This window comes from Scyliorhinus canicula, chromosome 4, assembly GCF_902713615.1.
Source record: "Scyliorhinus canicula chromosome 4, sScyCan1.1, whole genome shotgun sequence".
NCBI lineage: Eukaryota > Metazoa > Chordata > Chondrichthyes > Carcharhiniformes > Scyliorhinidae > Scyliorhinus > Scyliorhinus canicula.
Window position 1 is genome coordinate 23,094,388 of NC_052149.1, and position 13,619 is coordinate 23,108,006.

The following is a 13,619-nucleotide window of genomic DNA, read 5'->3' on the forward strand; positions in this document are numbered from 1 at the left end:
CAAAGAATTGTGAGACATTATCCTCTGAATTTTTGCTCTCGTACACCACTTGTCAAATAAGTGATTTGTATAATAGTGTGAAGCATTTATAAAGTATCCTAAATGAGAACTTAATTTTTACAGAATCTACAAGACATGGATGAGCGAAGAATTGTCAAGTTAAGTGAGTGTTACAGAGGATTTGCAGAAGCTGAGCGTAGAGTTACTCCAATTATCAATAAATGTTTAGAAGGAATGATCAGTGCTGCAAAATCTGTGGATGATCGCAAAGTAAGTATTGTTACGAGCTAAAATGTAAAAGTAAGCATATTATTTAAAATCTGTGCTGTTATTTCAATGTCAGTTGAAATATGTTTTCTCTAATATCTCTAATGGAAAAGGGTTTGTCCTCTCTCGGTGTCCCCCAGCGGTGTTGGGGGCACCACCCATGCCCTCAACCCCAGTGCCTCCAGGTACCTCCGCACTCCCAGCATGGTCATTATGTAGTGAATCATGTCATTGTGATGTCATGCCACCACGGGGCGGGGGATGGGGCGTGGTGGTGGTATGTGCAGAAGTGGTGGTGGCATTATAAGGGACTGGAAAGTGCAGAGTAAAACCCTTTAATTATATTTAAATTTATTTCACGAGTGGGGGAATGGGGATGATCTCAAACAGTGATCTACCCTGCGCAAATCTTGTTATGGCCCTCTCACGAGATTTCGTGGCCATAACGGGATTTGCGTGTGCATCAGATGGGTCTAAAAAATCGCACCTCTGGTCCTAGTCTGGTTGCAGGTCATTTAAAAAAATTATTAACTAGTACAGTGGAGCTGAGGGCAGGATGTTGCATTGGGGCAGGGTGGTGTGGTGAAGAGAAATGCACCCCACCCCCACCCCAAATTGCGAATGGTGTCCTTGCAATCAGCATCACAGTGCATTAGTCATGATTTTACAATGTTTTTTTACTTTTGGAAGAAGGGATTATCTGAGAACAGCACAAATAAGTGAAAGTCAGGGCCATTATAATCAAACAAATATAAGTAAGCAAAGTAGGGTAAGAGAAGTAAAGTTAGCATCAGGGAGATAAATTAACAGTATTATATAAGCATAATTATCTTTTAAAATGTGAGTAGATAAGGGATTTAAGGGTATTCCAGGCAGGTAAGCTTGTGCACGTGATATGCTCCTCCTGGGCTATGTGACAAATCATGGAAGCTTCAGTTGTCCCTGGTGACCACGTCTGCAGGAAGTGTGTCCAACTGCAGCTACTGGCTAACTGCAATTCGGAGTTGGAGCTGAGGATGGATCGATTGTGGAGCATCAATGATACTGAGCAAGTTAGGGATAGCTTGTTCAGTGACGTAGCCAAACCGCAGGTGAAGATTGAACAGGCAAAAAGGGCATGGGTGACCACCAGGCAGAGTACAGGAAGGCAAGTAATGCAGGAGTCCCCTATGGCCATTCCACTTTTTAACAGATACACTGTTGCGGGAGATGACTGTGCAAGGGAAACCAATGACAACCAACTTCATGGCAGCATTGATGGGTCTGCTGTACAAGAGGAAAGGAGGAAATGATCAGGATTCAATTGTTAAGGGGAACAGACAGGCGTTTCAGTGGCTGCAAAAGAGACTCTAGGATGGTCTGTTGTCTCGCTGGTGCCAGGGCCAGGGATGTCACTGAACACCTGCCGGGCATTCTGAAGGAGGAGAGCAAACAGACTGATTGTGGTACATATTGGTACCAACGATATAGGCAGAATAGGGAATAAGGCCCTGCAAGTAGAATTTAGGAAGTAGATTAAAAGTAGATTTTCGTTTTATACATAATACAAAAACAAAACAACACAACCAATCCGAATAAAAGCCCCCCAGTCCTACCCCTCCAAAAACACCTAACCCCTCCCCACCTTCCCATTTAGCGACTAACGGCGACCAGCTCTTTGCAATTCACAATAAACGGCTGCCAAATTTAGTAAAAATTTTCAATTGCTCCCCACACAGTGCACTTGACTTTCTTGAGGTATAGGAACTCCATCAGATCTCTCAGCCACTCTGAAGCACTGGGTAGAGAAGCTGACCTCAACCCCATCAGCATTTGCGTTTGGGCAATCAGTGAGGCGAAGGTCAGGACATCAGCCCCTGCATCGGCCTGCAGCTCTGGCAAGCCTGGCACCCAAAATTATGGCCACCAAGGGACAGAGCTCTCGCTCAATTTTCAGAATCGCTGACATGCTAAAGAAGGAGACCCAAAAACTCACAAGCTTGAGACACGACCAGAACATATGCTCATTATTGGCCCGACCCCCTGCACAGCGCTCGCACTTGTCCTCCTGCAAAGAACTGCCTCATTCATAGAATTTACAGTACAGAAGGAGGCCATTCGGCCCATCGAGTCTGCACCGGCTTCTGGAAAGAGCACCCTACTCAAGGTTAACTACTCCACCCTGTCCCCATAACCCAGTAACCCCACCCAACACTAAGGGCAATTTTGGACACTGAGGGAAATTTATCATGTCCAATCCACCTAACTTGCACATCTTTGGACTGTGGGAGGAAACCGGAGCACCCGGAGGAAACCCACGCACACACGGGGAGGATGTGCAGACTCCGCACAGACAGTAACCTAAGCCGGAATCGAACCTGGGACCCTGGAGCTGTGAAGCGATTGTGCTATTCACAATGCTACCGTGCTGCCAAATGAAAATTGCTTATTCTCACAAGTAGGCTTCAAATGAAGTTGCTGTGAAAAGCCCCTAGTCGCCACATTCCGGCACTGTTCGGGGAGGCTGGTATGGGAATTGAACCGTGCTGCTGGCCTGCCTTGGTTTGATTGGTTTGATTTCAAAGCCAGCTTAAGCCCTGTGCTAAACAGCCCCTTAAATAAACACCCCTCATGATATTCAGGTGTTGCCTATACATTACTTTAAGTTGTATTAAGCCAAGCCTCGCACAGGAAGACGTGCAGTTTACCCTTCGCAGGGCCTCACTCTACACCTCATCATTCAACACAGGCCCCAACTTCTCCTTCCCCTTGGCATTAGGACCATTTTAGGCGATTGTGGGACCTGTACAAGGCGAACGGGTTGAACCTGAACCGAAATAGGACCAGCGTCCTTGCAGGGAGGTTTGCTAGTGTTGTTGGGAGGGTTTAAATTATCTTGGCAGAGGGAACCCTGAGAGAAAGTTCAGCTCTGAGAGATGCACAGTCAAAATTAGAAGAGACAGAAAGTGAGTCAGGGAGGCATAAAAGTTGTAGTCCAATTAAGTCACAAGGGGGTTTGGCAACGATGGATGGTATTTACTTTAATGCAAGGAGTCTGACGAATAAGCCAGATGAGTTGAGGGCGCAAATTAAAACATGGGGGTATGATGTCATTGCTGTCACTGAGACATGGTTAAGCGAGGGGCAGGAGTGGATGCTCAATATTGCAGGATGTAGGATCTTCAGTTGAGAAAGTGGAGGTCGTAACAGAGGAGGGGTTGTCGCAATTTTAATCTGGGTATCAATTACAGCAGTAAGGAAAGAGCAGTGCTCTAAAAGCTAGTGATTTGAAACAAACCTGGAGGACTTTAACCTGGTGTTGTAAGACTTCTCACTGAGCAGTAAGGAAGGACAACATCCTAGAAGCCGCCTCAAATGAAGCCATAGGGGTAGAATTTAAAAAACAAAAAGGAGCATTCTCATTGCATGGGAGTGTTCCATAGGCCCCCTAACAATCCAAGGGAAATAAAAGAGCAGATATGTAGGCATGTATCCAGGGCCAAATGGAATGTATCCCAGGGTGTTGTATGAGGCAAGGGAGGAAATAGGGGCGTTGACAATAATTTTCAATTCCTCTCAGGCCACAGGAGAGGCACCGGAGGACTGGAGGCTAGCCAACGTGGGACCATTATTCAAGAAGGGAGGAAGGGATAAACCAGAAAACTATAGGCCAGTCAGTCTAACCTCCGTGATGGGTAAACTATTGGAGTAATTCTGAGACAGAATTAATCTGCATTTCGAGAAGCAGGGATTAATCAAGAACAGTCAGAATGGTTTTGACCAACCTGACTGAATTTTTTGATGAGGGCAATGCATTTGACATAGTCTACTTGGACTTCAGCAAGGCTTTTGGTAAGGTCCCACATGGAGCCTTTGGAATCCAAGGAAATTTAGCAAATTGGATCCAGAATTGGCTGAAAGGCAAGAAGCTGAGGATAATGGTCGAGGGACATTTTTCTGACTGGAAGCCTGTGTTCAGTGGGGTCCTGCAGGGATCAGTGTTGGGGCCCTTGCTGTTAGTGGTTTGTAAAACGATTTAGACTTGAATGTAGGATGGTTGATCAGAAAATTTGCGGATTATACGAAAATTGGTGGGGTGGTAAATAGTAAGGAGGTTAGCCTTAGATTACAAGAGGATATAGACAGACTGATCAGCTGGGCTGATCAGTAACAAATGGAATTTAATCGGGTTAAGTGTGAGGTAGTGCAATTGGGTACAACAAACAAGGCAAGGGAATACATGATGAATAGCAGAACCCTGGGAAGCTCCGAGGATCAGAGGAACCTTGATGTTCATGTACACCAGTTCTTTAAGGTAGCAGGGCAGGTGGGTAAAGTGGTTAAGAAGGCATATGGTATACTTGCCTTTATTAGCTGAGGCATTAGAATTTAAAAGCATGGAGGTTAGGCTGGAACTATATAAAACATTAGTTAGGCCACAGCAAGATATTGTGTGCAGGTCTAGAATCCACATTATAGGAGGGATGTGACAGCACTGGAAAAGCTGCGGAGGAGATTTACCAGGATGTTGCTTGGACTGGAGATTTTGTTTTTAATCTATGAGAAATTGGATAGACTGGGCTTGTTTTCTTGGAGCAGAGGAGACTGAGGAGGGACATGATTGAGATGTATATAATTGTAAGGGGCATAGAGGGTGCAATTCTCCCATCGGGAGACTAAGTCCCGACGCCGGAGTGAAAACCGGAGTGTTTCACTCCGGCGTCGGAGGCCGCTCCCAGCCCCCTATTCTCCCACCCCTGGGGGGCTAGGAGCGGCGCCGCGTCATTTACGCGCGCCGGGTTATGCGGCGCCACGTAAATGACGTCACATGCGCAGGTTGGCCGGCTCCAACCCGCATGCGCGGCGCCAACACGCATGCGCGGTTGCCGTCCTCCCCGCGGCCGCCCTGCAAGAAGATGTCGGATGGATCTTGCGGGGCGGCGGAGGAAAGGAGGTCCTCCTTCAGAGAGGCCGGCCCGCCGATTGGTGGGCACCGATCGCGGGCCAGACCCCTTTTGAGGCACCCCCCCCCCCCCCCCAAACCAGCCGCCTCCTCCGCGTTCCCGCGCTGTTCCCACCGAGAGTGACCAGTTGTGGACGGTGCCAGCGGGAACCTGTCATGTTGGGAAGGCTGCTCGGCCCATCGGCGAGCGGCGATTCTCCCAGCGGCCAGCCGTAAATCTCACCGCACCGGTTTGGGGGGTTGGGTGAATCGCGTGTGGGTGCCAGGGCGGCGTGGCGGGACTTACTCGGCGCCCCGTCAATTCTCCCACCCAACGTGGGGGGGGGGGAGAATTCCGCCAAGAGAGAGTAGACAGGGGCTCACTGCCTGAAAGGATGGTGGAGGCAGAGACCCTCATAACATTTAACGAGTATTTAGATGTGTATTTAGACGTGTACTTGTGATGCCAAGGCATACAAGACTATGGGCCAAGTGTTGGAAAATGGGATTAGAATAGTTAAGTGGTTGTTTTCAACCGGTGCAGAACCAATGTGCTGAAGGGCCTTTTCTGTGCTGCAGACCTTTATGACTCTCCTTTTAAATGTTTCACTTGATAGTGCTGTCATTTATAACGCCCTTTAAAAATTACTTATTAAGCAGATGTCTCCTGCCATGGACATCAAGGTTTATAGAATTTGATTGTTAGATAATATTAATGGCCCATAACTTCTTGATTCCCCAGCATTTGGTGGGTACCCCAATGGTGCACTGGGAAATCTGTCGGAGGTTCCCACATGAGGGTTTACCCAGCAATTGCCCAGAAGTTCTAACTTCCTCTCAACAATTACGCTGGGCTAGGAATCATCTGACAGAAGCGATTTTAAATTGCCAACTTTGGTTACGCCTGCCAGTTTTACCCTGCCCCCCCCCCCCCCCCCCCCCACCCCTACTCTCCTCCACCTGTCCACCTTGCCCTACCTCCTCCCTCCAGTCCACCCATCCCCTCCCCTCCCTCTCTGGCCCCACCCCATCCATTCTGTCTCTGGTCTTTCCCTGACCATCTCTTTAAACCTCTCCTTTATTTTATTTTATTTTTATTCATTTTACAGTTTGTGGGTGTCGTGGTTCGGCTAACATTTATTGCCCATCCCCAGTTGCCCTTCAGAAGGTAGTGGTGAGTTGCCTTCTTGAACTGTCGTAGTCCCTGAGCTATAGGTACACCCACAGTGCTGTTAGGGAGGGAGTTCCAGAATGTTGACCGTACCAGCAGTGAAAGAACGGCAATATATTTCCAAGTCAGGAAGGTGAGTAACTTGGAGGGGAGCATTCAGGTGGTGCGGTTCTGAGGTAGCTGCTACTCTTGTCCTTCGAGTTGGTAGTGATATTGGGTTTATAAAGTGCTGCTTAAGGAAACTTGGTGAGTTCCTGCAATGCATCTTGTACACGGTGCACATGGCTGCCGCTGTTCGTCGGTGGTGGAGGGTTTGAATGTTGTTGGAGCTGCACTGATTCAGGCAAGTGGAGACTATTCCATGACACTCCTGACTTGTATCTTGTAGATGGTGGACAGGCTTTGGGTGGGGGGAGGGGTTCAGGAGGTGAGTTACTCACCATAGGATTCCTAACCTTTGACCTGTCCTGGTAGCCGCAGTATTAATATGGCTAGTCAGGTTCAGTTTCTGATCAATGGTAAACCCCAGGATGTTGTTGTGGGGGATTCAGTGATGGTAATACCATTACAGCTATTACAACCTAAAAGGGAGAGTGCATCTCCGCGCTCCAGTCACTCTGCGACAGTGCTGCCGATGGCGTGCTTTACTGCTTCTGTCTCACCCAGCCCGAGTGAGGAAAGTTGGGCGAGACATGGGCTTCAGAATCCCAGCTCACATGTAAAGACTGACCACTTGAGTGCAGCATTTCTGGAATTGCCTCCCAGTAGGATGTAATGCCTTCAGGAGTGAAGAAAGCTGGCAAAGGAAAGTAAAGAAATGTGTATTAGAAATGCACTTAATTTCAACCTTTTTCTTCATAGGACTCTCTGATAGTGGTGGAATCCTTCAAATCGGGTTTTGAACCTCCTGGAGACTTTCCATTTGAAGATTTCAGCCAGAATATTTATAGAACCGTGTCAGATGGCAGTCTGAGTGCACAAAAACAGGAGACGAGGGGGGACCAGAAGTATACAACAGGAAAAAGCAAAGGAAAGCTGTGGCCTTTTGGCAAGAAAAGCAAGGTAAAGCTGTGTTTCTCTTTTCTTGGAACAAGACTTTGTAATAAAACGTTTTCCCCGATGATAGTGACTTCATCACTTTCCCTGGAGCTGTGTGAATCTGAACTGGACTGTTCACAATTTGATGACTTTCTGACCACTTCTACACGCCATTACTAAGACCACCTTCTCAACATTGCCTGACTTCTCCTACCCCATCCATTCCCAAGTTACCATGAGACTTGATGAATCAGCCTCCCAAATTCTACCCTCTGTAAACTTGTGGACTTCCAGAACTCTGCTGCACTTGGTCCTTACTCGCACCAAATCATGGTCATCAACACCCTTGTCCTCACTGGCCCCTGGTTAAACAACTCCTAAATTTTAAAATTCTCATACTTGTTTCCAAATTCTTCCATGACGTTACCCCTCACTGTCTCTAATCTCCTTCAGGTGCAGAACCTTACCAAATTCTGGTCCCTTGAGCATTTCCGATTTTAATCGCTCCACTATTGGTGGCCGTGACTTCTCAGCTCAAGTACTAAACTCTGGAATTCCTTCACAAACCTCAACACCTCTTTTTCCTCCTTTAAGACTTTCTTTAAAACTTGTCTCTCTGAGCAAGGTTTTGGTCACTTGCTCTAATATCGCCTTAAGCAGCTTGGTGTAAAATGTTGTATAATGCCACTGTAAAGTGCCTTGGGACATTTTAATTAGGTTAAAAGAACAAAGAAAATTACAGCACAGGAACAGGCCCTTCGGCCCTCCAAGCCTGCACTGATCATGCTGCCTGTCTGAACTAAAAACTAAAACTCCCTATCCTTCTGGGGACCATATCCCTCTATTATCATCCTATTGATGTATTTGTCAAGACGTCCCTTAAAAGTTACTATCGTATCTGCTTCCACTACCTCCTCCGGCAGCGGGTTCCAAGCTCCCACTACCCTCTGTGTAAAAAAACCTGCCTCGTACATCTCCTTTAAACCTTGCCCCTTGTACCTTAAACCTATGCCCCCTAGTAATTGACTCTTCCACCCTGGGAAAAAGCTTCTGACTATCCACTCTGTCTATGCCCCTCATAATCTTGTAGACCTCTATCAGGTCACCCCTCAACCTCCATTGTTTCAGTGAGAATAAACCCAAGTTTCTCCAACCTGTCCTCATAGCTAATGCCCTCCATACCAGGCAATATCCTGGTAAATCTTTTCTGTACCCTCTGTAAAGCCTCCACATCCTTCTGGTCATATGGCAACCAGAATTGAATGCTATAATTCCAAGTGTGGCCTAACTAAGGTTCTATAAAGCTGCAACATGACTTGCCAATTTTTAAACTCAATGGTCCAGCCGATGAAGGCAGTCATGCCGTATGCTGTTTTGACTACTTTCGCCATCTGTCTTGTCACTTTCAGTGACCTGAGTACCTGTATACCTAGATCCCTCTGCCTATCAATAGTTTTAAGGTTTCTGCCATCTACTGTATGTTTCCCATCTGTATTAGACTTTCCAAAATGCATTACTTCATATCTGTCCGGATTGAACTCCACCCGCCATCTCTCCGTCCAAGTCTCCAACCGATCTATATCCTGCTGTATCCTTTGACGGTCCTCACACCTATCCGCAATTCCACCAACCTTTGTGCCGTCCGCAAACTTACGAATCAGACCATTTACTTTTTCCTCCAAATCATTTATATTTTATATATATATATATATATATATATTTAAAGAGTCCCTGTCAAGGGTATAAATACAAGTTTTTTCTTTTGTCTAATGTTGCACCGTAATCTCTCTGAAGCTGAAAATAAGTGTCATGACTTTTATGTTTACCATATGATTAAAGAAGTTTGGGGGAGGGGAGCACAGATGGAGATCAGGCACCACAAATTTGTTTCTTAATATCAATGTTGGAGAAGTTAACAGAATCCAACAATAGATATGGGGTGACTGAGCACTTGGGCAAGTAGCAGCTGGTGAGGGAGAGTCAAGGATGGGAAATAAATGCTGGTCTAACCATTGATGCCCACATCCCGTAAATTCATTTAAAAAAAGCATGGACTTGAGTCTCAGAATTAATCAAGTTGAGCTTTTTGAGGCAGTTACTAGCTTGGTGGATATGGGAGTACCTATGGGTGATGTCTTATGGACTTCTATTAAACATGTTAAAAGTTCCACACAAGAGATTATTAACAAAAATGACAGAACATAGAATTTTATTGAATGCGTTCTCCAGTTGTGGACATCACTGTCGAGCTAAACAGTTTCGACCCTAATTGTCTTGTATGGTGGTCCACAACTGGTGGAGTTTAATGTGGGAAGGAAGAAGTTGGAGGGGGTGGAGTGAGGAGGAAGGAGTATGAGGCCATCAATTGTAGTTTGGATCAGAAAAAGACAAATGATAGTAAGGTCATGCGTCGAGAGACAAGGAGCTGTCAAGAAACAAAGTGAAATAGTTATCCATGTGCATGAATCACCAAAACTGAATGTACTGGTACAAAACAGGATCAAAAACGCTGGCCTTTATTCCACAAAAGCATTGATTGTACAGAAACAGCTGGAAAAACCCAGCAGGTTGTACAGAAACAAACAGCTGGAAAAACCCAGCAGGTCGGGCAGCATCTGTAGGGATAGAGAAGAGAGTTAATGTTTCGAGTCCATTCGGTTCTTCATCAGAACTCGAGAGGGGGGAAATCTCTCATTGTATCCTGTAGCTGGAAGAAATTGCAACAAAAGTGTAGCAAATTTTTTTTAAAATTACTTTTGAGTATCCAAATTTTTTTTTTTCAATTAGGGCCAATTTAGGGTGGCCAATTCACCTACCTTGCATATCTTTTTGGGTTGTGGGGCAGAGACCCATGCACACAAGGGGGAAATGTGCAAACTCCACATGCACAGTGACCCGAGGCCAGGATCGAACCCGGGTCTTCAGTGACATGAGGCAGCAATACTAACCACTGCACCACCGTGCCACCATAAGTGTAGCAAACCTAAGAACAAGAGATACATAACCAGGTACGGGGTGAGGGGAGGAGAGAGAGACAGGAGTGTTTTGTCATTGAGAGAAAAATGTATGGGATATTATTTTAAAGGGGTTAAGGTGGGGGAAAACATTGAGTTCAACGTGGCATTCAACAACTTTAGACTGTAACCTTTCTCTGTGATGTTTCTTCATTAAAATATTAAAAGTAATTCTGATCAATAACTTCTAATTTTGTTTACAATTAAAAAGTGCCAATTCCTGCTATTGAAAATTTGCTGTTCGCAGTCTAAGTAACTTTCTTGTTAAAATTAATGATAATTTCACTCCCAATGTGAATTGATTTAATCTGTATTTTATTAAATGGTTAATTTTCTTTTCCACAGTATATATTTGTTATTTGAGTTTTAACCTGCTTGTAGCTTCATTTTGATGTTCCTACATCCGTTGGTTCGATCCATGTACTGATGTGTGTGATATCGCAAAACGCTACACTGTAAACATTTCAAGTGATTGGTACATGTGAACAGGAAAGTCATGTGTAGGAAATAGTTATTTTGCCCATTTAGATTCAGAAGCATGTGACACAACTGCGGTCTGTCAAAATCTCCTTGTATTTGATTAAAATGTGATTGGTAGTAAAATTTGGAGGCAAGAATCCTGTTATATTTTTACATTCTATTTTTACTCTCCACCCCACTTCAGTGGACCATTGACAAGTCGGTCAGCTAGGAATGCATGATGGGCACCATGTAGCTTATCCTTTCATAGAAACGTTTGATCCTTTGACATTTTGCACATGACCCCTAACCTCTTACGCTTAGATTAGCACAATTAATGTGAACACCTAGAATTCTTTCTTTTGGCTCTTGTACCTTTGCCTTTTTTTTCTCATGTTTGTAGTTCATTATTTTGTTCTTTGTTTTTATGTTAGCTGCCATTTCCTCATCACTCCCCCACCAGTCCTTGCTCATCCTCTGTTCCTTATCGGCCCCAGCCTCCCAGGTTTTCCAGGGATCCACTGTCTTACTGCATGAATGAGCTAAAGACAGTGAAACCCAGAATTCCTTCTTTCAAGGATTTCAAAAGGGGGGTAAGTTGGTTTATATTGAACATAAAGTTTGTAGCTGTTTGGATTGCAGCATGTGGCTTATAAGTGTACAGATTTCTACAAGGGCTTCCATGGTTAGTTAAATGGTAAACTAAAATTGTATGGCCTCAAATCGTTATTTACTGCCAACTGCATTGCCAGTTTGAGATATTGCTGATCGAAATGTCCTTGGAACTATGTTAGGATTATGACTGTTGAACCTCAAATTACAACTGCTTCAGTTTGCATGATGTTTTTTGCAATAATGGGCATGTACAGTGAAGTGCAAGAGTAGCTGTTCCAACTTCATTGCTAACCATAAAAGTCCTAGTTTGTTTATGACTCATTGGTTTCAATTGTAAAGGCAAGTTGTGTGATTCTACTGTGATTTTGTTTCTGTATTTTATGAAATAATGAAGTTGCATGATTTGTGCAGAGGACATTTACCACCAGAATGTTCATGATATTCTTTCCTGAGCACAAAATCCAGATGGAGAATTAAACAATAAATAACGTGCAGACATTTGCACTATTTCGTTTGCTATTAATTTAGATGCAATATGCCCTACCTTTTGCATCTCAACGAGTGCTGTGAATTACACTGGGGGGGGTTGCTGTCAGAGTGGTATTGTCACTGGACTAGTACTCCAGAAACCCAGGCTCCCGGGTTTGATCCCGCCATAGCAGATAGTGAAATTTGAATTCAATAAAAAATCTGGAGTTAAATGTCTACTGATGACCATGAAAACATTACCGATTGTTGTAAAAACCAACTGGTTCACCAATGTCCTTCAGGAAAGGAAATCTGCCATCCTTACCTGGTCTGGCCTACATGTGACTGCAGACCCTCACAGCGATGTGGTTGACTCTTAACTGCCCCCCACTAAAGTGGCCTAGCAAGCCACTCAACTCCATTCAAGGGCAATTAGTGATGGGCAATAAATACTGGCCCAGCAAGCGACGCCAACATCCCAAGAACGAATATAAGTAATTTTTTTAAATCCTGCCCCAAACGTTTGCCCCAAATTTAGCAAATTCAGAGCAATATCTTGCTGTGGCCTTCACATAGTGGATTACAGCAGCTCAAAAAGTCTTAATTTTTTTTTAGTGTCTAGTCTGGAGGGATGTGTGTTTCTGATCATCCCAGGTAAGGAATTATGTGTTACCAAGGATCGTAATATTGTTCCTGAATTACACTATTGTAGCATAGAAACTGGCCATTCAGCCCAACAGGTCCATGCCATTTCTGGTTGCCTTTAAAACTGGAAAAATGAATCAAAGTGACCTCCTCTGTATTTTAGTGTTTTTTAAAATTCTGATAGTTACTGTCTTGACAGATTCATTCACTGAAGGTATTTAAAGTGGGCAGAAGAACTGTTTTACTTGCTTTTTGTGCCTACATGGTAAGAGGCTGTGTATTGAAAGTTTGCATGTGGCTTTCAAGTGTGCAGTGCTGAATTTTGTGGCATTTAAAGTTGCAGCATCTCTTTCCAAATAATCCAATATGGACAATATTTCTTGCATCTAAGAATAAAATGCAAGTGTAATCAGGATTTTCAGAATCTGTACTTCGGTTGAAGTGCATCTTTTTCTTCAGCTGCTCTGTGTAAATTTACTAAATGTAGGTGATAAATGAAATAACTTGCATTTATATCACACCTTTCATGACCTAGGGCAAACCTAAAGATTTGGTTGCTAGCGAAATACTTGTGAACTGTAGTCACTGTTGTAGGAATTATTAATTTCTGCTCAGCAAGTTCCCACAAACAGCACTGTGATGATGACGAGATGATTTGTATTGGTGGTGTTGGCTGAAGGATAAATATTGGACAGAACTGACAATGGAAAGAATTACAGCATTCGCACTCATTAAATGCTGACTTTCAACTTTGAGTAGCTCATTAAAATTGATTCTTTTGCAAAATGAGCTGCATTCAGATTATCCAATTAATTAACATCTTAATCCAAGAGTGGATGGAGTAGAGTTTCTACCTTGGGCAGCATCAGCAATCTGAATGCAAATTGTACCGATTTTCTGAAGTGTGTTCCAGTTTCCGTTCGAACATATTGCAAAATCTCAAATTTAAAACCTTCCATGAAGATTTTTGTTATAATGGGCAATGTAGTAAAATGTATTTTTTTCCCTCTCTTGCATTAAA

The 13,619-nt window shown here is 44.1% G+C and overlaps 1 protein-coding gene across 4 annotated transcripts in view; it reads left to right on the forward strand.

Moving 5' to 3' along the window:
- fnbp1l (formin binding protein 1-like) overlaps positions 1-13,619 on the forward strand; it is a 221,323-nt gene that overhangs the window by 183,480 nt on the left and 24,224 nt on the right. For 2 of the 4 annotated variants that reach the window (XM_038793856.1, XM_038793858.1), the window contains exons 8-10: positions 124-270; positions 7,221-7,421; positions 11,305-11,463. In XM_038793856.1, coding sequence (XP_038649784.1) covers positions 124-270; positions 7,221-7,421; positions 11,305-11,463 — 507 coding nt within the window. The remainder of the gene's footprint in view (positions 1-123; positions 271-7,220; positions 7,422-11,304; positions 11,464-13,619) is intronic. The other 2 variants (XM_038793859.1, XM_038793860.1) reach the window with 1 other exon arrangement.